General features: G+C 39.0%; 2 protein-coding genes across 3 annotated transcripts in view; one reads left to right on the plus strand and one right to left on the minus strand.

The window, feature by feature from the left end:
* Nucleotides 1-231, minus strand: part of LOC123248026 (tubulin gamma-1 chain) — a 12579-nt gene extending 12348 nt beyond the window's left edge. For both annotated transcript variants that reach the window (XM_044677172.1, XM_044677171.1), the window contains exon 1: nucleotides 154-231. In XM_044677172.1, coding sequence (XP_044533107.1) covers nucleotides 154-202 — 49 coding nt within the window. In that variant the 5' untranslated portion in view covers nucleotides 203-231. The remainder of the gene's footprint in view (nucleotides 1-153) is intronic.
* Nucleotides 232-619: 388 nt separating this feature from the next.
* On the plus strand, nucleotides 620-24692 carry RETREG3 (reticulophagy regulator family member 3). Its single transcript, XM_044671705.1, has 9 exons — nucleotides 620-870; nucleotides 10242-10348; nucleotides 17659-17689; nucleotides 18590-18716; nucleotides 19338-19422; nucleotides 20415-20552; nucleotides 21209-21294; nucleotides 21997-22129; nucleotides 22828-24692. Exons 1-9 carry the CDS (start codon nucleotides 620-622, stop codon nucleotides 23283-23285), a joined length of 1416 nt encoding a protein of 471 aa, XP_044527640.1. The 3' UTR covers nucleotides 23286-24692.
* Nucleotides 24693-24938: the final 246 nt, after the last annotated feature.

A 24938-nucleotide genomic window follows, 5' to 3' on the forward strand; every position in this document is an offset into this window, starting at 1 on the left:
GGGGGGGGAAGGTGGGGGGGAAGGAGGAAAGGGGTGTCACCCGAGTCTGGGGGAAGGGAGATGCCTGCGTCTGAAGGAGAAGTGAGTAGATCTCCGGGAGGATCTAGGAGCTGGCTGGTGGAGGGGTATCTGGATCCCGGGCCCGCTTCTCACTCTGGTTGCCGCACTGGCCCAGCTGCAGGGTGATGATCTCCCGCGGCATGGTTCTCCGTTCCCAAGATTCAGTTACCTCCTCCCTCCAGCAGCCGCCGTAACAGCTATCCCGCCCGCCAACCCGCTACTCCCACTGCGCAAGAGCGATACATCCGCCGAGGCGCCTGATTGGTTGCGAGAGCAGTGCACTCCGAAGGCAAAAGGGAAGTAAACACTTTCCACCGTCTAGGGGTTTCACTGATGCGGACTGCGCATGTTCGTCGCCGACCTCGACCCTTTCTTTCCTAGTAGCGATGGGGGAGTGGCCTCAACGGGCTTCAACAATTTCCACTTCGAGGATCCATAGCCGGGGTTGGGGCGCAGGCGCGCTAAAGAGGAAGGCGGGATTCGGATCCTGGCGCCTGCGCAGTACCTGTTTGTCACCATCCGGGCTGCGGCCCCGGATGTTGTGGCTCCTTGTGGGGAGATGGCGGAGACCGAAGAGTTGGCAGCGGCAGCCGGCCCAGGTGCAGAGCCGCGGCCGGTCCCGGCTTTTAGGAGCCGCGGTGCGATGTCGGCCCGCGGCGAACGGGATAGGCAGGTGGAGGTGGTGCAGCAAGCTCTGCTGGATGTTCTGGGGCCCTATGAGCCCCTGCTGAGCCGGGTGCAGGCGGCCCTGGTGTGGGAGCGCCCGGCCAGAAGTGCCCTGTGGTGCCTGGCTCTGAATGCGGCTTTCTGGTGAGAGACCCCGACCTGACTTGTCCCTCTCTTCTCTCTGCCTTCCGCTTCTAGGCCGGCCTCAGGGATCCGACCCCCGACTCCACCCCCCGTATACACACTCTTATTCCCACCTTCCTCAACCCGACCCTCCCTGTGGTTGTGCCAAGAGACTTTCGTTGGGTCATGGATTCAGAACTGGAGGGATGAGGAGGAGGCCATCAACTCCAGCCCCATCATTTTACAGATGAGGAAATTGAGACGTAGAGAAATGGAGTGACTTGTTCAAGGTCATACAGTAAGGCACTATGTTGAGTGAGTGGGGTTGGGATTTGAACCCAGGTGTTATTGACCCTCTGACCAGTATCCTGTCCACTCCTTCACACCGTCTCGCATGTCTTTGGCTGTTAACTGCTAAGACAGGGGTCCTGAGGCCATAGAGATGCTTCTGAGGGTGGTGTAGAGAAGAGTATATAAGTGGTCAAATTATCTCAGAGGTCTTCTTAGTCTATCTTTATTTTACAGGTGAGAAAACTGAGGCCCAGAGAGCCCATGACTTGTCCGAAGTCACACAAATAACTAACAGCAGAGCAAGGATTCTAACACTCCATTTCTACACCAGTGCCTTTTCCCCCAGACCACTTGTTTGTTGTACCCCCACAGTAGAATGGATGTAAATTCTTTAAGGACGGGGGTCTTTTGTCTTTGTATCTCTAATTTCTAGTACAGTGCTTTGAACAGACATTTGATATGTTTCTTATGTTGTTCAATTGCTATTGAAGGAAAATTTGAGAGTTCTGAATTCATATATCGCACTCCTGCCTTTGACGGTGTTCTTCAAGCTGTAGAGTTAAATGTTAGTTCTTAAGTATGTGTTTTATTGTAAGAGTGAGAGTGTGATTTTACCTGTTTCCAAGCTACTTAACTCCTCCCTTTCCTTGGTAATTATGTAAATATCTCTAGTTTGGGTTAATAGGAAAGGAAATTGAGGTTTGTGAATTCAGTCAAGCTGAAAAAGTGATCCTATAAATACACTTTGAAAAACTATATCACTCAATTTAAAGGCATTTTACAGTGGGCATTAGATGAAGCAGCTCTTGCTGTAATAAACTGTCAACAAAAGTAGACTTGAATCCTTCTGATTATCTCATTTTGCAGCTTGGGTTTCTGCTGATAACTGAGAAACAGTCTTGGCCTTTTTCAAATAGAGGAAAAGATTAAGTAAAAGAGGTTGGAATAGAACCAAGATAAAATTTATTTGGTTTTCACTTTTTTTAAGGTTTAACTTCTGCAAACTCCTGATATTAAAAAAAAACTCACATTGCTCTTTGCTCTACACATCCAGTTTTCAAAATGTGATTAGTGAACTTAGAATAAATAATTCAATGTTCAATATTGGAAAAGCATTGTTGCTGTCATTGAATTTTATACTACCCCTTTTAGTAGGGAACCAAATTATATCTTTATTAAAGCTATATAATTTGATTTTAGTTTGGTAGAATTGTTGTAAATCAGGTATTGGCAATATTTGGGAGAATTGTAGGCAAAATTGGAAAGTACCAGAAGGCAGCTTCTTAGCATCTTCTGAGGTGTCCTGTTCCTGGGATAGTAAGTGATCAAATGTCCTTATGTTGCCTTTTGGCTATTCAGTATTCCTTGTTGAAACATCCCACCTAGACCTGTCCTCTTCCAAAGAGCCTTTTGCTCCAAAATGGTATAGTCTCTTCTCTTTTTCCTAACTCTTTCAGATGAAATTCTCATTCTTTCAGTAGGACAGTCTTATAGGAAAGAAATGTTTTTCTTATTAAAGTAAATTGATAAATTTTTTTGAGCAGGGTGACCCTCCCCATGTCACTTACTTCTTCTCTTGTTAACAGTATCATAGCAGCTCAAAAGTGGCTTAGAAAATCCAACTTCTGCCTCTCTCTCACGTAGACCTGGCAATGGGATGAGATGTAGAGCTCCTGTAATGGAGGATATATGCTTATTTTAAAATTAACTTTGACTTACTGCATTTAGTAAGGTTTATCTCAAGTAACAAAATATATTTTGTACAAGATTTCATTCAGAGCTTCCTTTGGAGACCATGGACTTTTATAATATTTTTGTGTTGGAATTTTGTAACTCTGGCATTTGTTACATTCCCACATACAATAAATAGGTGGAGAAGAGTGATGAGTGTGATTCTGGTCCTGAAAGAAGATCAACTGATGTGTCCTGGGATCAGGAAGCTAATAGAAAAGATTAAGGTGAATAAAATGCAAAAATGAACTTCTCCATTGATAACACCCTGAAGACTAGATTAGTCTGTCATTAGATTTTGATAATATTACTTGCCCTGGGAAGTATTCTTTCCTTTATGTATTTTGAATGTTCAATATGAAGGCCAAGACCCACAACTCAAGGAGTAGTAGTAGTCAGTGAATATGAGTCATTGTTTCATTAAGATACAAAGGATACTGTTTATTTCTTGAATTTAGAAGTTAAAAAATGAGAGGTGGACACAGGTCATATATCTGGATGAAGTCCCAGAAAAACAAAGGATCCTTCATATATTAGCACTCTCTGTTCACAAAGAATTAGAAACAATGTGCTGTCCAATAATTGGGGGACTAGCCAAAAAACCTGCCACATGAATATATTGGATTATTATTGTGTAGTAAGAAGTGACTAATATGAGGAATTCAAACAATTGTAGAAAAATTTATATAAACAGTGAGTGAAAGGAATAGAATCAAGGTTACAATATACATGGCAAATGAAAAGATCACTAAAAAGAAAGGCCAGCTCTGAATCACTAAAATACCAGTGATGGTCTTGGAGAACTGATAAAGAGAAACATACATATGGCAGAATATTGCATATTTTTTATGTGAAGCTGCTTTATTGGCTTTTTCATTTAGTTACATAGGAGGGTGCCATGGTGGTGATGAGGTAGGTTTCTCCTAGGAATGACTGGTATAAAAACAAAAGACATTAATAAAATGTTTATGCGTGTTTTTAAAGACGAATGGGAGGTAAGGAATAAACCTAAAATAAAGTCAATTCAAGCCAGAGAGAAATGAATCTAGATTTCTTCTTCCTTTTGAGGTATCCTGAAATAATACATAATTGACTAACCAGTAAGAGTGTTATTAAGCAAAGAATACAATTCGTTCTCATTGCAGAAGTCATTCTTGGAATTTGGATGGGGGATTTTTTCTAGTCATGAGGCTGTTCTTTTTTGGATCATCTGCTTGTACCTGAGAATGAAATCATTTCTCTATTTTATTTCTTTCTCTTAGTCTGGACCTGCGATTCCATTGGTATAGAGAACTACCTGTACCAATAACTTGAGAGAAATTTCTGTTAGGGTAAATGGACCGTTGTTCAGTAATTTAGTTTTAGACAATTACTTCGAGCACTGAAGTTAACTAATAAATTGCTGATAATACTTAGTGAAACATTCCTTGCCTTTCTGGTAGTTTTAAGAGTTTGGTTTTTGGCCATAGGGCTTTCTAGGTCTCCTATCTTGTAGTAGTCATGACTAGGAACCTTCTAGCAGTACATGCCTTTGTAATTCTTCAGCTGCACATCTGTAATTATCTTGAAGACTCACCATTGAGGATTGCAAGACACTCCCTTTTGTGTTATACTTAAACCAACCTAAGCCCCAATTAGTGGTGAGAGCAAATAGGACAAGATAAGTCAGCTGTGAGTTTCCTGGGTGGACCAGATTTGGTTCACATACTCGAATCATATTGTAGGTTAATAAGTATAGTGCTAAAATACGGAGCCCTGAAAAAGTGAGTGAGCTCCAGATTTGCCAGAGTGGACTTCTAGTCCCTGCCCTAGAAAGACTCCAAGCTGGAGCTCTGTAGTTATTCAGGAAGTCTCTGAATTAGGGCTTTTGAATCAAAGCAGGCCAAGAAATATTTTCATTTGGGATCAGAATGATTTCTTTGAATATTTTTATCCATCTGGGTTGACATATCATACTTCAGGGAGTTACTGTGTCATCTAATGCTCTTGAAGCACGAAAAAACCTCCAGGAGATCATGTAGACTGCATGAACAAAGACATGACTGAAAACAAAGTAAAATTTATTAATCACTTTATTTATTTAGGATGTTTTTACATGGTTACATGATTCATGTTCTTTCCTTCCCCCCTTCCAGAGCTGACAAGCAATTCCACTGGGTTATATGTGTATCATTGTTCACAACCTATTTCCATATTATTAATATTGAACAGAGCAAAATTTAAAAACAAAAACTCCAACTACTATGGATCTTGCTTCAAAAATTAAGAATGTTCTTTTGACACAAAGCATTTTTTTCTACAACCTTTAAAATGAGAGGGAACAACTAACTCCCATTAGGACTAGAAATGGAGAAGAGAGCATAGCATTTTACCTGCATTTTCATTTTATTCAGAATTTTATTCTGGAAATGATTTTGGAAGATTTCTTGTTCTTGCCATTAGTATCCAGGGAACACCAGGGAACTTTCAGTGGCATGATTTTTTGGTTCTTCTGAATTGCCTGGAATTTTGTTAATTTTCTATTAAATGTACTACTAACATACATTTGTTAGAAACTTAGGATGGGTGTGAATTTCCAGAAAGGTGATTTCATTTGTGATTTTACTCTAGAAATATCAAGTTGTGGACCTGAGACCCATTTTTTCCTTCTACAAACTATATAAACAGGTTCAGTAGCCACATGCATGGCCAATTCTTGTCTTTTGGATTAGCTATGATTTGATTTCTAAAACATTGTTGAAATTACTTTTCCTTGTGATAACTAGAAATATAAATGCAAAAACTGAAGGTTATCCAATGTGTTTTTTGTTGGAAGAAAGCACATTGGTGATTATATCATTTCCTGTTTGGCAAAAATTCCCAACTAAAATCCCATCTTCTGCAAGAAACCAGGCCTGGTCCCATATTGGTGCTGTTTACCTTCTATCTCCCAGTCATTTTGTTTGTTGTTAGAACATGAGTTTCTTGAGCAGAGACTATAACGCACAATGCCTGTCATATAGTAGGCAATTAAAAAATGCTTCTTGACTAACCCTTCTTATACTAATAAAGGTAAATTAAAACATTTGGGTTTTTTTGAATGAACCATGGTTGTTCTGGCCAATAGATTAATATACATAGGTGTGTTTTACTGAGATCAGGAATTCTTAACATGATGTTTGTGAACTTAAAAAAAAAATCTTGGTAACTGTATTTCAATATAATTGATTTCCTTTGTAATTCAATGTATTTTATATTATGCAGTTAAAAACGTTTTGAGAAGCGCTCTGTAGGCTTCAGCAGATTGCCAAAGGAGTGTGCCATACAAAGAATCCCTGAATGATATTGTAATTTGATTATATTTTTTAAAAGATGATAATGAGAATGTGTTGAGTTGTAGGAGCTAACCTCTGATAAAACATTTGCCTTCAGATGATCCACAAAGTGGATAATCCACATGTGACATGTTGCTCTTAAGCATGTGAATAATTAAGATTTGACTGTATTTGCAAGAGGTTTTAATTTTTCACGTTTATTTTACCTAATGATAATACATGTATAACACAATGGAATTTTTGTCAGCTCTGGGAGTGGGGAGGGAGAGAACATGAATCATGTAACTATGGGAAAATACTTTTAAAAAACAATTTTAATTTAATTTATTTTACCAATTGCATATAATAAATTTCCACATAAGTTTTCTGAAGTTATATGACCCACATTGTCTTCCTTCCCTTCCCCTTCCTGGAGCTGGCAAGCAATTTGATCTGTGTTATACATGTATTATCATGCAAAACATTTCCATGTTTTCTTTTTGTAAGTGAATAATCATATAAAACCAAATGAGTTTTGTTTTTTTTTAATTAAATTGTAGTGTTTTCATGCTAATTGCAGTTTCAAAGAAATGTTTATTTTATTTCTCCAACCTCCTTCCACTCCAGCTTATGACTGTTACTTCTCTTTAATTTCCTGGGTTTCTTTGTTGACTGAAAGAGACTCAAGGCATTTGGGTGACTAATCTGATACACTGAGCAGTTAGAATCTTCACATTTTTCATCAAACCCCTTTGTTACTCAAAAACCTGTCTTTCATTGTAGTTCATTTCTTGTATCCATGGACAAAAGTTCCTTGGCAGGCAAATTTCCAGATTAACCGAATGAAGTAGCAAACATTCTGTGTTCTGAGTTAATCTAAAATATGCCATCCCAAGAGCCAAGTTCCTTTTTTGATTGAGGAATTTACTTCAACGGAAGAAGCAGGAAGGCAGGGGAAGAATCAAAAAAGCAGGGGAAACACATGTTTTATGCAGTTTGAACATGATAGAATTCACCTGCCAAAATTTGTCATCAAATCCATGATGGAGAATGCCTAACTAGTAACTAGAACTTGTCTATAGGTGGATGAGTACTGCCTTTTTAGGTACTGTGAGATAGTCTTTATATTTGTGACTTTTATCCATCTGAAATGTTGGTAATGTACTTGAGAATATGCTCTCCCTATGTTCCTCTGGATGGTGCCTGTTTGATAAGAAAAGGTAGAAGACTGTTTCATACATAGGCCAAGGGTAATCTTGCCCCCTAGAAAAGTTTATCATCCTGTCTGCTAAATAGAGCTTTTGAAAATCATGGGTAAGGTCTACATCAATTCCCATCACGGACTAGATGTTTTTTGTTTGTTTGTTTGTTTGTTTAAACCCTTAACTTCTGTGTATTGGCTCCTAGGTGGAAGAGTGGTAAGGGTGGGCAATGGGTGACTTGCCCAGGGTCACACAGCTGGGAATGTCTGAGGTCAGATTTGAACCTAGGACCTCCCGTCTCTAGGCCTGACTCTCAACCCACTGAGCTACCCAGTTGCCCCCTGGACTAGATGTTTTAAAATGGCTTAGATCTCTTAAACACAGAGCATTCTCTTTACCAAAATCTTTGGAAAACAAACCCATCTCGAGGGAGATTAAAGGACACCCTTTGTCTCCTTAGAGGCCAAGTAAACAACATATGCAATTATGAATTGCTGAGGGGAAATTCTAGACCGTCTGGATTCCCTCCTGGGGTGCTTCTTTTTCCAATTGTTCCCAAGGGATGAGGATTGAGGCTGTACATCTACTTCTAGGACAGGGAAGTGTTAGCACCAAAGGAGCAGAAGAACTTTGGAGCTCTTATTGTTGGCCCCTGGTAAATTTGTTTATTTATGGAGGTGATAAACTCAGCTTTAGAGAGATTAACTGCCCTTGCCTGTTTCTGAGGCTTATGTTTTTTAATCTCCAGTCCTCATTTTAATCTCTTGTATAATTGCTCTTTTAGGCGATAGGGAAAAAAGGTGGGACGGGATTCTCATTAGTAAACTAAAATTTTAAGCCTTTATTATTTTAATTCTTTCTTCCCTTCATTTACTCATCTTCAATTATTCACCTAGGTTTTGGAGTTTTTTCATAGGTGTTATAATGGGAAATCATTTGTAGAGTGAACCCATTTACAACTCATTGGATGCTTCTGTCCCTTTAGTTTTCTTTTTTAAGGTCAAACTAGTCACTTAGACTTCCAGACCTGAGTAGTGTAAGCAATTAGTAATAGTGATTAAACTTACTCATGATTTTAGATTTTTAAAAATGTGCAATCTATTGAATACATATAATGTGTTTAAAATCTTAAACTATTTATTACAACTCTCATTATGGACAATTGAATAAAATCAGTTTTTACTAATTTTTGTTAAATTTAACCTAAGTAAATTAAATACATTTTAAAGCAAATTTTGCTGATTAAGTTTACTGATTTTCAATTTGAAGAGAAAAGAAGTCCAAAGTGTTAATAATAAAGGCCAATGGTGAAAGATCCTGAACCTAGTTCCCAGCACTAAAACTTAAGAGATCCAAGAATTGCCAATAGAACAGTAGCTACCTCCAATGTGGAGGCAACAGGCCCAGTTCCAAGAATGACTTCAGTCAAAGGCTCTGGGTTCAAATTCTGTCATTGACATTACCTCTGTGACCTTGGGCAAGTCACTTTACCTCCTGAGCTTTAGTTTCTTCATTTGTAAAAGGAGGAAGTTGGAGCAAATAGTTTCTTGACATTCCTACTAGTTCTAAATTGATGATCCTGTGATGTCTAATGATCCTGAGACACAATGAATGCTTTTACCAACATTTTAAAAGTGCAGTGATCCCTCACCTATTGAGGGAGTTACATTCTAGAGACCACTGCGATAGGTGAAAATCCGTAAAGTAGCGGCTTATAGTGTTTTTATTTTTTTATATATATAGGCTTTTATAAACCCTTCCCACTCCTATAAACCTTCTCCACCCTCTTATTAACCTACAGTCACTGAGCCAATCAGCACCCAGGATACAGAATGCAGAACTGTGGTTGGTTGCCTTTCATTCCATCAGCCAATAGTGTGCCACAATAAGTGTAACTCCGTCATATAGAATTAGATTTTTTTTTTAAGCCCCTACCATACAGTGAAGCCTTGATAAGTGAACCTTGATATAGTGAGGGATGCCTGAAGTTCCATTCTGCTGGACAAACTGCAGAAATGTTTACAAATGAAACAAAGTATTTGAAACAATTTTAAAACAAAATGAATATGAGTATTTTCACAAAAACTGTGATAAACTGATAAGCAAGACAGTTCCTTCCTATCAAAGGGGATGGGTGGGGTGGTTAGAGTATGGTTTCTGTTACATAGGATGCCCTTGTTAAATAGTTTGTTGATTGACCAAATGCAGAAGTGAGGTGAGGCATCTTAAAAGAATAGTTTATTGCATTGAATATGGTTCCCAATTACAAAACATGTACAGCAAGTGATTACATGTTTCTCATTTTAAAAATTATTTGTAATATTCTATTCAGAATAAAGTCAGTTTGAAAGAACAAATTTACAAAAATAAGTTTTGTTATTGGTAGTATTAACAAACAATAAACAAAAATATTTTAAAAGACTTTACTGCAAAGGTTCTGTCAGGTTTTGTTTGCAGTACAGAGTGAGAGCTAAACTAGATAATGTTTAAGTTCCTTCTAATTCTTAACCATTCACTCAGGACCCTGAAGTTTGTCCAGAATTTCTAAGGAGAGAGTAATCTTTTAGATTGATAGGAGTATATTTCAATGTTCTATCTTATCCTGAAGCTACTTGTTGTTGAGACAGAATTTCTCTTTAGAGTTGAAAGATACCTCTAGATATTATCCGGTCTAGTCTCCTGCCTTTGGTGAGAAAAGTATCATTGTCTCTGAACTTATGAGGCTTAGAGAATGTAGGTTAGTGCCATAGCAAAGGAACTAGAACCCAGGTTACTCTTTCTACTATATCATTTAGCCTTTCATGTGTATGGTATTTTTCTTAGTTTTGAAATTAGTTACATACTGATCTTTCTTTTGCTCTTCTTTTCCTTATAGGTTCTTTGCACTGACATCCCTTCGTCTGGTGTTTTTACTTGCATTCAGTTTGATGATAATTGTATGTATAGATCAGTGGAAGAACAAAATCTGGCCTGAAATGAAAGGTGAGTTTGGTAGCATTTTTTACCTCTTGATTTTTGCTCTTTGGTAGGAAAAATGTCTTTTTAATTTATGAATCCGTTGCTTTAGGGTAAGCATGTAGAATCTGTGTTCCATTTAAAAGTCAATAAATAAATGGCCCCTCCTTATCTTGAAGCTATAGAAAACTGTTCATTATGGGATCAGTCTTTTGCCTTCATTATTGACCTGAGAGATCATTTTGAGAGTCGTATAGTTTTATTTATTTGATGCATCATCATTACTTAATAAAGGTGTATCATGCAATATTAATTTAACTCTTACGTGATACTACTGAGAATACCAAGAAGTATACAACTTGGTCTTTGTCAATAAATAGTTTACAATTTAGTTGTAGAGGTTAAACCCAAAAAACATTGAAATTTAAATGATTACAAAAAAGTATTGGGATGAAAATGACAATGGGCTAGATTGATCAGAGGAGGCTTCATGCAGGAAGTAGGACATGAATTGAACCTTGAAGGATCTGAATAGTTAGAAAGGGGAATAGGCATTATAGGGGGAAACAACTTGAATAAAGAAAAACACAGTACCTCTGCTTCCTCACTCCATCCTCACCTCCTTCAGTCCTTAACACTTTATAATCTGGATTCTATCTCCACCTGACTACTGAACCTTCTTTTTCAAATGGATACATGGACCACCTTAATATGAACTTCACAGGCCTTTTATTCCCCCTTTCTAGCTTTTGACACTGACCACCCCTTTTTCTGGAGATTCTCTCCTTCTTTAGCTACCAAGATACCACACTTTTCTTGTTTTCCTACCTTTCCAACCATTTATTTTCTGTCCCTAGTGGCATATTTTCATTTTCACAATGCCTTAATCTTGGTCTGTCCTGAGGTTGATGTCTTCAACTTCCCTTTGTATTTTCTCCCTTGTTGATCTCATTTATTCTCACAGTTTTAGTAATCATGTCTACATAGTTAACTTTCCAATATGTTATTTTCAAACTTGACCTTTCTTGAGAGCTTCAAACTTGCATATCAAATGTCCCTCATCCACATGGATGTTCCAGGGGCACCTCAAACTTAACATGACTAGAACTATTATCATTTCCCCCAAATTTTTTCCTTCTCTTGGTTTATTTGTTAGTGTTTCCTTCATTTAGTCTTCCATGCTTAAAACATTAGTATTATCTTTAGTTTTGGTCTCCCTCACATTACCAAGTAATCATTTGTTAAATTCTCTCATTTCTACCTCTTGAACACATCACATATCAGTGATCCATTTCTCTCTGTTCTCACTACCACCAAACAACTTCAAACCTTCATTACCACTTATTGTAATTGCTTGCCTCCTAAACCTAATAGACTTTCATACCTTTGCTCCCATCTTTCTGCAATCCATTGTTCACACTGCTATTCAGTTTATCTTCCTAATCTAAAAATTCAGTCACGTTACTTTTATATTCAAAACCTTTCATTGGTTCCTTATGACCTAAAACTCAAATTAAACCTAGCATTCAAGACCCTATGCAGTCTGCTTCTCCCCTGTCTTTTAAGTCTTAGCTCACTCCCTTCCACGTATGTCATGTTCCCTCAAAACTCAATTATTTGCCATACCATAGAATCTCAGAAGAAGGACCTTTCAGGTCTCTAGTTCAAATTTTTTTTTTAAACCCTTACCTTCTGTCTTGGAGTCAATACTGTGTATTGACTCCAAGGCAGAAGAGTGGTAAGGGTAGGCAATGGGGGTCAAGTGACTTGCCCAAGGTCACACAGCTGGGAAGTGAGACCAGATTTGAACCTAGGACCTCCCGTCTCTAGGCCTGGCTCTCAATCCACTGAGCTACCAGCTGCCCCTCTAGTTCAAATTTTAATTAAATATGAATCTTGTCTTTAATGTTCCTAAGGAACAATATGATTGTGTAGCCTACCTCCAGTGATAGAGGCCTAATTGTTTTCCAAGACACTGCTTTTTTGATATCTTGATTAATAGGAAGTTTTTCCTTCTATCAGGCTTATTTATACCTCTCTTCAGCTTCTCTCCATTCTTAATTTGTTTCTCCTCCCTTCAATCCGAAGCCAAATAGGACAAATTTCCAGTTACTTCACCATCCTGGTCATCTTCCTTTGGATGTGCTGCAGTTTATTAATGTCCTCAAATCATAGGCTTCAGTAATATCTCCTCAATATAGTATTTATGCAGTTTCTTCTTTGACCTTACCTGAGACTTTACATTTCTCTCTATGATATTTTCAAATCATTAGTGTCAGCCCCATCATTCTAGCTTGTCAGGATCTTTTTGAATTCTGCTCTGTAGTCCAGTGAAAACTCTTGTCTCTTAGCTTCATGTCATCTGCAAATCTGATAGACATCATCACCTGTTTCTGTATCTAAATCATTAAGGAAATTGTTTAAACAGCACAGGACCAAGGACAGATCACAAGAATATTTCACTAAAGACCTACCTTCAAATTAGCATCAACCCATTTATGATTTTTCTTTGGGTCCTGTCCCTAAAACAATTCTGAATCCAACTAACCCTGTACTGTTATCTAGCCCATGTCTTTCTTTCATGTTCACAAAAATAATGTGACATTGTCAAATGCTTTGCATACAATATGCAAATATATAGATGTATAAGCATACTATGTTTCTAGTATTCTCATGAAATGTAAGTCTGATGAACCTACTTAAAAAAGAAATGAAAAAGAAATGTTTGTCTGGTATAATTTGTTTTTTTAATGTTTTATTGAAGCCTTTTATTTCTTATAGCCATTTCCCAATAACCTCACCCCATAGAATGCTCTATTAGAACAAAGAAAAACAAAACAGTTAAGTAGAACCACCTAGCAGAGAGACCAGATCTGAATTGTAAGCAACATTCTGTATTCTTAATTCCTCACTTTTTTTGTGTTTCATCATCTCTTTTCTAGAACAAAGGTTGGTCATTACACTTTCTAAATTCTGGTGTCTTTCAGTGTTGTTTCTCATTTACGTTATTGTAGTAATTGAAAGAATTATTCTGGTTATGCTTTTCTTTTCCCTGCATACATTTATGTGTCTCACCATATTTCTCTGAATTCATCATATTTGTCATTTCTTATGACACAGTCATATTCCATTCCATTCCTGTACTCGGTTGTATAGCCTTTCTCCCAAATAATGGGAACCCACTTTTAAAAACACTGATGTGGCTATTTTGGTATGTGTTGGATCTTTTATGTCCTTGACATCCTTAGGGTGTGTGCCCAGTAATGAGATCAGAGGGTATGAACAATCTAGGCATTTTTCTCAAATAAGGCCAAATTGTATTATGAAATGGCTGAACTAATTCACAGCTTCCCTAATAGTGAATTAGTGTGCCCATTTTTCTGCAGTCCCTTTAACACTATCTCTGTCTTTTGTCATCAATGCCAGTTTCATGAGTATGAAGTAATACTTTGGAATTATTTGATTTGCATTTCTCTTATTAGTGATTTGGAACATATTTTCTTATGATTGTTGATAATCTTGTTTCTTGTTTTGAAAACTAATCTTATTTTGTGCTGAACTGCTTTCCATTTTGCCTAGTAGTTCTCGGAATGTCTTTTCTTGATGGAACTATACTGGCTCTTAGTGATAACTGAGTCTCTTTCTAAATTCTCACAAATTATGCCTTTATTAATTTTGTCAGGTTTCAAAGTACAACTCACCAACTGATGATTTGAAGATGCCATCTTCTTTCTAGTTTTGAAAATTGAGAAAATATCTACCCATCTCCAGACCTTTGTTAACTCTCTTGATTCCCACAGTTTTTCACAATCATTCTCTAAGGACTTTCAGAATGCTAGGATAGAGTTTATTTGAATCTAGTGCTTTGAACTCATTGAAGTCAGCTCTAGCTACTCATTTATCTTGAATTTCAACTCCTTCTTAGCTGTCTTTTATCTTTTCCAATCCAATGATTATCCTTCCTATTAGATAAAGTAGAGACAAAATATGAGTTGAATACTCTTCTTTCTGTCATTTTTTTATAATTATCTTGTCTACCCCAAGTAATGGTCTTATCACCTCTTTAATCATCTTCTTGCCCCCATTATGGCTGAAAACTCCCTTTTCTGTAGTCCTTAACATTAATTTTCCAGATATGAGTTATCCTGATGTTATTCTTATAGGATTTTATTTTATTAATTTGTCACTTTATGTACCCTTGTTTATGTCTTCCTATATGTGCTTCATAAAAATATGAATTGGTGTCCAACAATAGGGAATAGCTAAACAAATTATACAAATGTTATGGGATATCACTGCCTAATGAGAAACATCAAATATGGAGAATTTGGAGAGGCAAGGGAAGATTTTTATGAATGGAAAGAATGAAGTAAGCAGAACTGGGAAAACAATATACACAGTGACTTATAACAATGTAAATGGAAAACCGTAATTATATTGACCAAGCTTGGTTTTAGGTGACATGTGAGGAAAATTCATCTTCCTCCCTTCATTGCAGGCCTGGGGATATGGAATATTGTATATGTACTATCCAATAAGGAATTATGTTGTATTAGTTTTGTTGAATTGCTTTTTTTCCTCTTTCTAAATCTTTGTTAAAAGGGATGGCTAACTTAGGAGGAAAAAGGGATATGTGTAGAAATGAATATAATAAAAGTTAAGATAAACATTTTAAAATATGTGTTGTTTGATGACCTTGTATAAGCAAGTCATTCAGTCTCTTTAAAAATGTTCATTATTTTCATTCAGGACCTTTTGTATTTCAGAATTTCATTTCTAAGAGTTTCTAGTCCATCCTTCTTTGGTCAGCTTTGCCTATAGAATTTTAGACAGTGGGATCCTATTGTTTCTTTCTCTGAACTCTGTGAAATTCAAATCTTTGGTGTACAGCAAACTCTTTCTAATCTCTCTCCTCTTATAAATGCTAAGATAGTTGTTTTCTCCCATGGTTCTGTCCCATTGACCCTTTATTGATCAGAATCATATTCAAGAGTAGCAGTTTCTTAAGACAAGTCAAAAATTTAATAGGTGTCCTATTTTTTTTGTTAATACACTCCAACAGATGTGCAGATAAGATAGTTGAAGCCCCCTGTCATGATTATATCAAGTATCTTTACCAGATTAAAAAAAATGTCTCAATCAAATTCCTCATCTTTTTCTCTTTTTGGTCATATGATTTATATTCCTAGAAAAATATCATGTTATGTTTCTCCATCCATTGATTCCCATCCCATCTCAGTTAATGAATTTGCTCACATAAGTATGTCTTTTTTCAACCCTTACTTTCTGTTTTAGTATCTGTTCTAAGATAGAAGAGCAGAAGGGCTAATCAATCAGGGTTAAGTGACTTGCCCAGGGTCATATAGTTAGGAAGTGTCTGAGGCCAGATTTGAGCCTAGGTCCTCCCAACTCCAGGCTTGGCACTCTATCCATTGTGCTACCTAGCAGACCCTGTATCTTAATCTATAGTTACTTACTATATAATGCTGCTATGCTACTCTTTTTATCTGTTCTGCTCCTTTTGACTAAGGTATGACTTCATCCCTCACAGGCTTGCTGTGAGTATCAGATGTAAAATACTTTGCAGACCATAACATGCTGTATAAATGTTACCTGTTGCCACATTTCAGTTATTAGTTTCACCCTTCCAAGACTTAGTGAAACCTCTAGTTAGAATTTAACTTCACATATTAATAATTAGTTCAATTTATGTATTTTATATATACTTCATGAATTTGTGTATAGATGTCTCAATGTTATTGCAGGCTATCTTCTTAGATACAGTTCTCTGTAAATTACTGATCCTATTTACTGATTCTCTTTTTCCTGTTTTGTACCCATGTATCTGGTTTGGCAGATATGTGTGGGCAATTTTCTTCCTTCTTCTCTGTTTTCATTTTAAAGCTCTTTTGATTATGTCTGCCAGACTTCGGGTCATGTTACATACTGGCCCTCCTGTACATATAATTTTCCTCCCCATCCCCACTCCTACTTTAGAATCCTACTCATCCTTTAAGGCCTAATTCAAATCTATTTGTTCCTTAAAACTTTCCTTGATTCCCCTAAATTAATTCCCCTAAGATTAAATCCCTTAGTTCCCCTAAAATCCTTCTTGGATCTTGAGTAGTGCTTTCTATATGCTTCTCTTGTATTTTAGTTTTGAGTGGGGTAGAATTATAGGTTGTTCCCCCTACTAGAGGAAAAAGCTTCATGTTACTGAAGGCAGTGTCTTTACCTAATCTTCTTGTGTCCCTTAACCTCTAGTAGACTATTCAGCACTTAATAGGCACTTTATAAATATTTAAGTTATCAGAAAATACAATGTATTTTGGAAATAATGAAGTAGGCTTTTTCTAGTGGAGAAGTGAACAATAAGTTTGGAAAGGGAGATTAGGATTAGATTGATCTTGTGGATAGTATTATTGAAAGCTTTTGATTAGGGGGATAAGCTGAAAGCAGTTTTATAGAAAAATTATCTTGTAGTACAAGATCATATTGAGGAGAAATCTCAAGACAAGAGTCTTTTATAGACATGATCAGAGAACCATTGTTTTATAGTCTGGATTTGAATAAGAAGTAAGATTATAATAATGAGAGAAGACAGAAAAGGATGGATGCCAGACACATTGAAAAAGAAGAATCCCTAAGACTCCTTGGATACTGAGAATGAAAAAGAAAAGGTTATCTTTGGTGGGAAAAGTTGGAAGGAGGATCCTCTTGGGAGCTGGGAGGTCAGAATGGGGGTAAGAGAAAATGGTAAATTTGCTTTAATATATCTCAGTGTACTTTGTAGAGTGAATATTTAGGCATGTGGATTTGAAGTACTTTCAGGACATCAAACTAGGATGTCCAGGTAGACATTTGGAGTTGTGGAATCAAAACTCAAGAAAGAAGTCAGAGCTAGAGAGAGGGATTTTGTGAGATAACGACCTAAAGATGATGCCTAGAGGTGATGATCTGACTTAATTATGTGGTGTTAGATTACTAGCCAGGCAAATAGACAAGTGTGAACACATAGCTATACTGGTGCTAATGGACCATTTTTCCTTTTTATTAATGTTGGCCTCCATCTCCTGCAAATTTAGTTGCACAGTAACAAATTCATTTTCCATTTTGGGTTCCCCAAGAAGCAAACAGGCTTAAATTAACATGTCCTTTTCTGTAGCTCCCTAACTATTATAATGTAACTTGGTGACTCTGTTGTGTTTGCTGCTGTATTTTCCCCAAACCTATTAAAACTTGTGTTGTCAAGCTGATAGAGCTTGTAACAACAGCCTAACATTATCATGTTCAGTTTTTCCTACCAACTAATGCTGATGTTTGTTTTAATGTTGTAGTGGCAAGACCCGACGCATTAGACAATGAGAGGTATGAAAAACTAATTAAATCCCCTTTTCATTGCTCTGATTGATTCATTCTGTTTTGTTCTAAGTAAGCATCTTTGGCATATCTGAAATCAATCAAAATACCTATAGAAATTTCCCATCTCATTTGATCTTTGAAAGAGAAGTTTTTGAATAGGAAATATTTTAGTGCTTGGCCTGTTAAGGAGAGGAGGAGGCAAAGAGATGGGGGCAGATAGTGTGGCAGTAGAAAGGCACCAATGTTATGTTTCCTGACATTTTTATCCTGGGTCATCTAGTGTATTATGTGTCCTCTGGCTTTTTAATGTTGTTAGTCAGAGAACAACACATTGGTTTTTAGCACCAGCAAGCCAAAGATAACTCTTGTGTCTATAGTGTCTGCTTTCATTATTGATTTCATTCACATCATCCATCTATCTGATCCCAGGAAGATTTCTGTGGTGTGGTTTATTTTGGTTTCATTTTATTTTCCCTCCACACCTCCAGTTGCCTCCATCTCAACAGTGTTGGTATCAGATTGTATGCTACTTTTATTTCTGTATTGCAATCAGAAGTGATTTGCAAAAGCTTGAATGCAAATGGGAAAATACTTAAGCACAAAGAGCCCTGGAGCCAGGTGGGTGTTTTACACATGTAGCCTGGGCTTCTTGCTCACCAGGTACGGGGTTGTTAGAACAAGTTCATTCTCCTTCTTTCCAACTTCAAGTTGCAACCTGTGAGCTTAGAAGAAAGCCCAGCTGTCAGCATGTGGCCAGGCTCCATCTCCATAGCACCTAGGGGTTGGCCACTACCCAAGACCAATTGAAAGCCTAGAAAACATTAGTTAGCATTTGTACCAAGTTCTCAGTATACCTGGGGAACCTCCATTCCCCTCTATTTACAGATCCCCTTCTCTCTTCTGTAGCTGGGGCTTTGTACACCCTCGGCTCCTTAGCATGCCTGAGCTCTGCCACCATGTAGCTGAAGGCTGGGTTAGTGGGACCACTTTCATAAGGAATCTCTTGCTTTTCAAAAAGCAAAACCCAGGCAAGGTAAGACCCTCCCTTATATTCTCCCTTCCTCCACTACCCCTTCCACCACTAGCCCAAAGTTGGACCTCTCCATTTGACATAGCCTTGTTACTATTAAAGCCAGGAGTTTCCATCCAGGAAGGCAAGGCAGTGGCATTTGTAGAAGCAAAGAATAGTACTGAGAGGAGGATCTCGCCATCAGGGGCCAAAACTCAGTGACTCCTAAGATGGTATTTGACATTTAGACTGAGTTTATAGTAGTGCCATTTTCCCGTCTCAAAGCAAGAAAGCATGTCTGTGTGCATTATGTGTTGTCTGTGAGATCACTACAGTGGGAGGGGGTTGGTTTTTTTTTTTTCCTCCAAATTAAAAAAAAAAATCAACCTTATGCTTTTAAGAAAGCATTTTTGGCTGAGTCCTATTCAAACAAATGTCTTAATGTGAAGTGCAGCCCTGTGAAGTTAGCAGTGTAAAAGGGTAGTTTGAATGGAAATGATAAGCCCTCCTTCCCCTACCAGTAACATCTAGGAACCATCAGATATGACATGTCCATTGCTTGACTCATGGATCAGAAAGCATTATCTTGGCCTGGACTTTTCCCTGTATATCAGAAACCTAATGCTATTTTCCTGGTTCTCCCAGTTCTGCCTGTTGAGCTGTGGTATACTGACCTTTCTGGCTGTCCTGGGCCAATACATCCCTGGCCTCCTGCTCTCCTACTTACTCCGTAAGTTTTACACACATAACCCTGCCAACAGTAGCCCTAGTCACAGATTTCCCTCAACTATAATTGACCATGTGGCCAGAGAGAAAACTCTTGTGACTTTATGACCTTAAGGAAGTGACCTAGAGATTTTTTTTTTTAAGTTCTATAACTTTTTATCTAACAGGCCCTTATCCAGAAAAGGTCTTTCTCTTGGTCAGTCAGTTAACAAGCATTTGTTTAAGCCTGTATGATATGCTAGTCCATGTTAGGAATTCCTGTCCTCAGCTCTTACATTCTGTCAGGGGAGATAACATGCACACATAGAGTACATACAGAATAAACACAAGGTCATTTTGGCAGGGTTCAGGGAGGAAGCCCTAGCATGTTGGTGGATTTGATTTTAGCAGAGTAATCTTAGAAATCTTGGTTCACAGGCATATCAGAATTGTGTAGTTTCACTAGGGAAGAGAGTTTTTAGTGTGGGTCCCTAAGATATCCACCATGCACATGCTTCTCAGTGCCTTGAACTAGATTACATTTTTATCTTCATTGGCATTTTTTAAATTAAATTGTTTACTGCTGGCATGTCAGGGAAGCCATCAGAGGCTGGGATGGTTAAGTTCTAGTAGTGCTTTATCCTGATCTCATTCAGTACCAGGTGAAATTTCTGAGCCATTTACTGTTTGATCTGGCTCAAAAAAAAAAATCCATGTGTGGCTAATTCCATAACTTGGCTTTAAACTCTGTTAGTGATATATCCTTAATACTGCTACCCTAATCCCATCTCAACACTGGGATTCTGCCCTCAAGGATGTTAGTTTTGGGGGAGTGACAAGATATAGCTATCTTAAATGTATTTGAATACTCACAGAGAAGAAACATGCCTGAAAATGCAAAAACAGCTATACAACCTCAGCAACGTAGGGCTTTAGCAGTGTGGAAGAGAAATTAAATTTACATTGTATAGCTTCCTCTATGATTTCTTGCCACTTCTTACCCTTTTTTCCCCCCAGTTCTTTCTGTCTTGCTGTGGCCACTTGCTGTGTATCACAAACTGGGCCATCGATTGTACATGAGACTTGAGCCTGCCCTGCAGCGGCTGGACTTCAGTGTCCATGGTTATATGATGTCCAGGCAAAGAGAAAGGCAGTGTAAGTATCCTGAAGTGTCCAATTCCTGCTTGGGGCAATTGGGGGTATGGGGGTGGAGAATAGGTGATAGGAGAAATAGTATGTTTTACATGCTTATCAGTTTGAGAGGGAGGGCCCAGGGAGGTGATAAGAAAAAGAAATTTGACTTTCTGTGCCAGGTTTCAGGCTCACAATTATCATACCATATAAAAACCATCATAGCCTCCATAAGACCTAAATAGCAGAGCTACAGAGTGGTCCTTGGTCTTTCCTGGGTTACTTGGAAAGTCTGAGTTTCTCCTTCAGGAATTTAATTTAACTTAGGGTAGAAGTTTCCTTTTTGTTCTTTGCTCAAACAGTGCTCAGTTGGCACATTGGACATTGGGTCTGTACCAGGTCACTCCAGAAAGCTGTTACATAGGCCTAGTTGCTAGGTATCTAATGGACAGACAAGTGGAGGTGGAGGAACATGGGAGCAGTGTTTTTATCTTGTGCCATCAAAGTCACCCTGCTCTGCAGGCTCAGCTGCCACACCCTCAGGCATGATCACTGTCCTTTGGGTCAGTTCAGATGAAGAAAGTGGCCTCTCCCATTCCTGCTCTGGTTTCCTGGTCTGAAAGCTCAGTGAAGAGCATTCACCAGAGGTAATGGGCTTTCTCTGTTCTGTTTTCATACAGTGCGGCGGGCCCGAGCTTTGCACCCTGATCGTGCTGTGGAGGACAATAGTGATAGTGAAGAAGAGCTAGCTGCCTTCTGTCCTCAGGTAACATGGAGCTTTGTCCATTAAGCATTTTGTTTCCTTAACCACTTCCTGACAACCAGTTGGTACCTTGTGTGTAGGCAATAATCCTGTTTCAAATTTATGGTGTAATCTGGGCACTGTCTGACAGCTTTAAGCCCAGCATGAAAGAAGACAGAACTGTATTTAGGCTTTTGTACTCGGACTTCCTATTTGAACCTGGTAAGGAGCACAGTGACTTTCTCACATACCCTATTCTGCATTCATAGTACCTTTGTAGGTGCTATGGGTAGATGAAAATAGGTCTCCCCCAAACAATTTTAATGGCAGTGTGCTTCTCTTTTTGACAGTCATTAGACACTGATATTCTCTATCGGTATCGTGACAGAAACAGAAGAACCAGTGTCCCCAGCTCTGCCTTTCCTTTGAGCTCTACAAGAATGATGTTTAGACATTGTCCCCAGGAAATGTTACCTAAACCAGCTTAGATGTTGATCAACACCCTTAGATTCACCTATGTTGTATTGAAACTAAGTTGCTTGGAAAAAAATGATTTTAGGGTATATTGGCTATGCCATTTTTGTTTACATTTCCATTGTCTTAAGCCTGGCCTTTTATTTACATATCTTACAGCTATGGATCTTTCTAATAAACATGCCATCTCTGAGAACTGTCTATGATTAACAAGTGATTAGAAAGATTTTATTTGTCTCCTTTTCCTCTAAGTTGGATGACTCCACTGTTGCTAGGGAATTGGCCATCACAGACTCAGAGCACTCAGATGCTGAGGTCTCCTGCACAGATAATGGCACATTCAATCTTTCAAGGGGTCAGACACCACTAACTGAAGGATCAGAAGGTAAGGCACTCCCTGGCATCCCCTCCCTCTAGGCCAGTGATGGACAAACTTATCCCGCTCCCCCCCATCCAGGCCTTAGTTTACCCATCACTGCTTTAAGCAATTCCCTAATCACTACACCCTCACATCCAGACCAGATGTAGTGATTAGGGAATTGCTTAAGGCAGTGATGGGCAAACTAAGGCCTGGATGGGGGAGGGGGAGAGATAGTTTGCCCATCACTCCTCTAGGTTGTTGTCTTGACCATGTTTACTAAGTCATGGGTTATCTTCCAATCTAATAGAGTAAAGATATCTCCAGCATCCTTATTTTTGGATTAAGTGATGAACTTTTGAGGTCATAGTACAGATGGCAGAAGACCAAAGTCAAGGTGTAGGCTAACTGGCTTTTAGAAACTTTTAGTCTTTTAGTAGCCTCATATTCTAACCCCTACCTTGGAGATGCTTGGTTTCTAGAGGGCCTCTATGGGTAAGCAGGGGGAGTATCAAAAGATAACTTTGCCCAAGCATCATTTATTCAAACTTGTGAATAGAAGAAAGGTAACCAGGCACAAGGGTATGCATTCACAAGGGAAAATCTTGAGAGGAAAGGCCTTTCATCATATGTAGCTGGCTTTCTTTATAGTTGGGATAACATGAGGATGGGAAGTGATATGAGGGGCAGTAGGCATTTTTCTGATCTTTCCTCATTCTCCCTAGATCTGGATGGTCATAGTGACCCTGAGGAATCATTTGCTCGAGACCTTCCTGACTTCCCTTCCATTAATGTGGATGCTACAGGCCTGGATGATGAGGATGACACCAGCATTGGGCTTCCTAGCCTTGCCTATCGTTCCCCTCCAGGAGCCCAGGAGCCAACTTTGGGGCCAACCACCAGCCAAGATGAGGCTGGTCTCCCTGAGCTTTTGCTCAGCACTTTGCCCACAGGATCCAATCTCACCAGCAATCTTGCCAGCCTGGTCTCCCAAGGCATGATCCAGTTGGCCCTGTCAAGGGCCCAACAGCAGGCACCCCCTGCTGCCCCTCAAAGAGCCGCACGAGGTTTCCTAAGGGCCCCCAGCTCTGATCTGGACACTGATGCTGAAGGGGATGACTTTGAACTGCTAGACCAATCAGAGCTTAATCAACTAGATCCTTCAAGCTCTCGGAGCCACTGAGGCACATCCTCTTTTGGGGAATAGTTTATGATTTTGGTCTTTTTTCTCATGTCCCACTGGAGATGAAGGAGGCAGGGAAAGAAGAATCCAGGTCCCACCTCCTGAATTTAATTGTCTATGTACATTGTTGGCTAGCCATTTGGGCCCCTGCTTAGAGAAGATACTACGCTGCCTCTAGGTGGACACCCATTTGTGAGCTCAGAGTCATAGATGATGGAGGCTAAACTCCTTAAGTGAAGCTCCTTCCATCAGGACAATACTTTCTTTGCTGGGATCAAGGGAGTTTGATGAACTAGCCCCTAGGGCCTCATTGTCCCCCAAGTTTCTCCTTTATGGGATGATGTTTGCTACAAGGTGTGGGTGCTCAGGGACCTTATGTTAAACAACTGCCCATCTTACCTCCCCTTCCCATCTTTTTCCTTAAAGCCAAAGTGTGGAATGGCTCTTAATGCAGTGGGGTGGTGCTAGAGGCCCCTTGGGCCAGCTACATGAACTGGGAAGGTTTCATTGCTGTGTCTCTTAATCATGATTTGTTTTTTCCTAGTAAGCTTGACCTTGGTTCTGCAGAACAGGCTTGTCCTACTACCACTTATGGCCTTGCCTCCAGTGTCCAAAAAGACTGTTTTCAAGAAAGTGGGTCAGGGAAGGAAACCGTGGAGGTGGAGGAGTGGGTAGCAGGATCTCTACTAAAATTAAGGGTTGTACTGTGGAGGGTTCTGAGTTTGCTCCCCAGGTCTTCTCAGTTTCATGTCAGCCTTTGGAGCTTCCTAGTTGTCTCTTTCCCTGCTATTCCCTCACTTAAGCACTAACCTAAATGAGCAAAGCAATAGCCATTTCTGAACTTCTTTCCTATTCTTCCTCTTCCCTTCCCCCAGCCATGTGTGAACAACTCTGTGGGGCTTGGCAAAGTAGCACTTTAAATGGCCCAGTGGCATTCATTCAGTTCTTGCACCAGCTCTCTGAATCCCAGCCAGCCTCTACATTATTTTGACTTCTCTGTATTAGGGACTTTATTCAAGGATGAGTGCAAGTGGTATGAGTATTTTTCAGCTTGGAGCCCCTCTGAGAGGGCCTTTGCCATACCATAGCTCCTTTTTAATCATACAAGAGACAGATATATACCATACAACTTCTCTTTCCTTAGAGGAAAAATCCTCAGAGACCACCAGACTCCCTGGGACTGCATCTAGAATCTTTTGCTTCACACAAGAGAGTAAATCATACACCTTTCCTCTGCACTAACCCCTTGCTGCTCCTCAGGGACCATTCCTCCTACGCTCCCAGACTGACAGATTTTGGACAGAGCCCATTTCCATGTGCTGCAATTTGGGGTGTTTTTGTTTTGTTTTGTTTTTTTGTTCGAAGAAAGGGGGCAGTGAATGAAATATTTGACTAAGGGGAGAAAAACTAGCTGCCATGTTATCTTGCCTTTATGTAAAGGTTGAGAAGAGAGATCACCCTTCATGTTACCCCTGGGACTGTTCTAAGCTCACATTTCTTGTTAGGTAAACTGTGATAAGTAAAGACCTCAAGGTGGCAAGGTTTGAAAGCAGTTTTGGGAAGATAGCTGGGACTTCTGGGTTTGCATGAATGTGTGGATTCAGGCCCTGGGAATGGATTAAAGAGGGTGGAGGGTAAAGAGAAAAGTCAAAG

Source organism: Gracilinanus agilis, chromosome 4 (genome assembly GCF_016433145.1).
Source record: "Gracilinanus agilis isolate LMUSP501 chromosome 4, AgileGrace, whole genome shotgun sequence".
Lineage (NCBI taxonomy): Eukaryota > Metazoa > Chordata > Mammalia > Didelphimorphia > Didelphidae > Gracilinanus > Gracilinanus agilis.